This window comes from Centrocercus urophasianus, unplaced genomic scaffold (genome assembly GCF_019232065.1).
Source record: "Centrocercus urophasianus isolate 14NV4802_14NV808 unplaced genomic scaffold, USGS_Curo_1.0 seq_10, whole genome shotgun sequence".
Classification (NCBI taxonomy): Eukaryota; Metazoa; Chordata; class Aves; order Galliformes; family Phasianidae; genus Centrocercus; species Centrocercus urophasianus.
Genome location: NW_024884142.1, coordinates 96355913 through 96358011, shown reverse-complemented (window position 1 = coordinate 96358011; position 2099 = coordinate 96355913). Strand labels below are relative to the sequence as shown.

At 56.9% G+C, this 2099-nt stretch overlaps 1 protein-coding gene across 1 annotated transcript in view; it reads right to left on the bottom strand.

Moving 5' to 3' along the window:
• The window catches only part of LOC122161222 (homeobox protein Meis2-like), a 97442-nt gene that overhangs the window by 94125 nt on the left and 1218 nt on the right, over positions 1-2099 (bottom strand). Inside the window, exon 2 of the mRNA XM_042820485.1 lies at positions 194-414. Coding sequence (XP_042676419.1) covers positions 194-414 — 221 coding nt within the window. The remainder of the gene's footprint in view (positions 1-193; positions 415-2099) is intronic.

Genomic DNA, 2099 nt, shown 5'->3' with positions numbered 1-2099 from the left:
AGTAGGGTGGGGTGGGGGGACATATCAAAAATGAAATGAAAAAAAAAATCAAAATCAAAAAGAATGAAAAATAAAAAGGAAACAGAGGAGAGCCCTTCTGGTCTTGACCCGTTTCAGGCCTTTCTAGGAGTCATTCGGCGCGCTCCGACACTTTTACAACGTAATTACCGCCGCGCAAATTGTTTGCCCAAACCTCATTGCGGATAAGGGTTTTTACAATCGGCAAACAGTTCCCAGCGGGAGGGCTGCGCTGCGCACCCGCTCCGGGCCGCTGCTGCCGGGCTGCGCGCACCGCCGCTTCGTGGGACGGGCGGCAGCGGCCCCTCTTAGTTCCGACGGCCTTCTTTGGAGCTAAACTCGGACCCGAGAGCTTGCAGAACCCGCCGCTCCTCTCTCCGTCGAAAGCAGCCCCCCCTAAAATAATACCAATTAAAATTAAAAGGGGGGTATGGCTGAAAATACGGCTCAAAGCGGCCTCTGGCAGCCAGCTCAGCCCCAAAAGCTGCTTCGGGAGGTGCGATCCGCGCACATTCGCTTATCGGGCAACAAATGAGGCTTCTAATCGGGCCGAATTTCCCAGCTTCGGGAAAGAATTAGTCATACCTAGGAACAATAAAATGTTTTCTCGCCGCCTTCCCCGCTCCGCCGCTGCCTTCCTAGAAGGGATTTGCGGAGAGGGGGGAAATTAGCATCCGAGTGTGCTCTTTCGCCATTAATATTTAAATTGTTAAAACCCAAATAAGAACGGGCAGAAGAGGCAAACGGGAGCGGAACCGCGGAAGAAAGCGTTCGGAAGGCGGCGGGGAGATAACCGAGGAATGCTGCAGATAAGGGCAGCGATACGCGCAGAGATACCCGAAAAGTCAGCGCCTGGTGAAACGGAGCGGGGGGAAAACTGCTTAAAGACCTATTAAAGGGCAGGAAAAAAAACAAAACAAAACAAAACAAAAAACAATAAAGCAACAAAACAAAGGAACCCAAAAAGCGCCCGGAGCTGGAGGTGAACTGCGGAGACCGTCGGCTGCTTGGGGGACAAAGAGCCCCGGCCCGGCTCGAGCACAGCCCCGGAGGGGAGATCGGCGATAGGGGAGAGGGGAGCGGCCGCCGTCGGGTGCCGGCCCGGAGCTCGCCCCGAGAGCCGAGGCTCTTTTCTTCATTCAACGAAGGGCTTCGTAAAATATTCCCAATAAAATTTACGGTCGTCTTAAAACTTTCCAAACACCGCAATAAATTTTTAATAAAATTAAGTGGGAAATGAATTCCTGGCCGGGCGTTCCGCCGCTCGCCGTTCTCCGGCCGAGGAACGCGGCCGGATAGCACACAGCCCCGAACCTCCCGCTGCGGGTTTCTCCCCGCCGAGCACCGGAGCCGAACGGCAGCGCACCGAGCCGGACCGCCTCCCCCGGGAGGGAGCCCGAAGCCCGGCGTTACGCCTAGCCCCGCGCCACCGTGGCTCTCGGATTCGGGTCCAGCGTGGATTTGCGCTCACGGCCCCCCCCGTGAAACGCACGAATTCGTCTGCGCTCATTGCAGCTCTGGGGACGCTGCCCGCGCTCCCCCCGCTGCTCCGTGCCCACGGCAGAACCCCTCGGGCCGCTGTGGTATCGCCGCACCTCTCCTCGAACGAGGAACGATCCCGGGTACAACTCCTTGGTTGCTTAATTACAAAAAAAAAAAAAAGAAGAAAGAAAAACACACAAAAAAAACCCTCTGCTCGCCGCTTTGCACCCGAAGCATTGAGCTGCGTTGCCGTCTACTGGGCGATGGAGAAACTGCAGCCCGCGCTGCCTGCAAACTTTCTCGGGATGCGGCACATTTTGGGAGGGAGCTGAGAGCCGGAGCCGCCGGGTTTCTCGGGGGAAACAGCGGCAAAGAGACCCCGGGCAGCAGAGCCGTGGGCGAAACGAATACCGTTGTCAGCAGGGCCCGTGTGGAGAGAGAACGGAGAGCTGTGCCACGCTCGGGGCTCGCTGCGGCGGGGGGCGGCGGACGGTGCTCCCCGAGGGGCAGCGGACAGCGGAGGGGTGGGGTGGGGGGGTTTTGGAAGAAAGGGAGGAGGGCAGACAAAAAAAAAAAAAAAAAAAAAAAAAAAAAAAAAA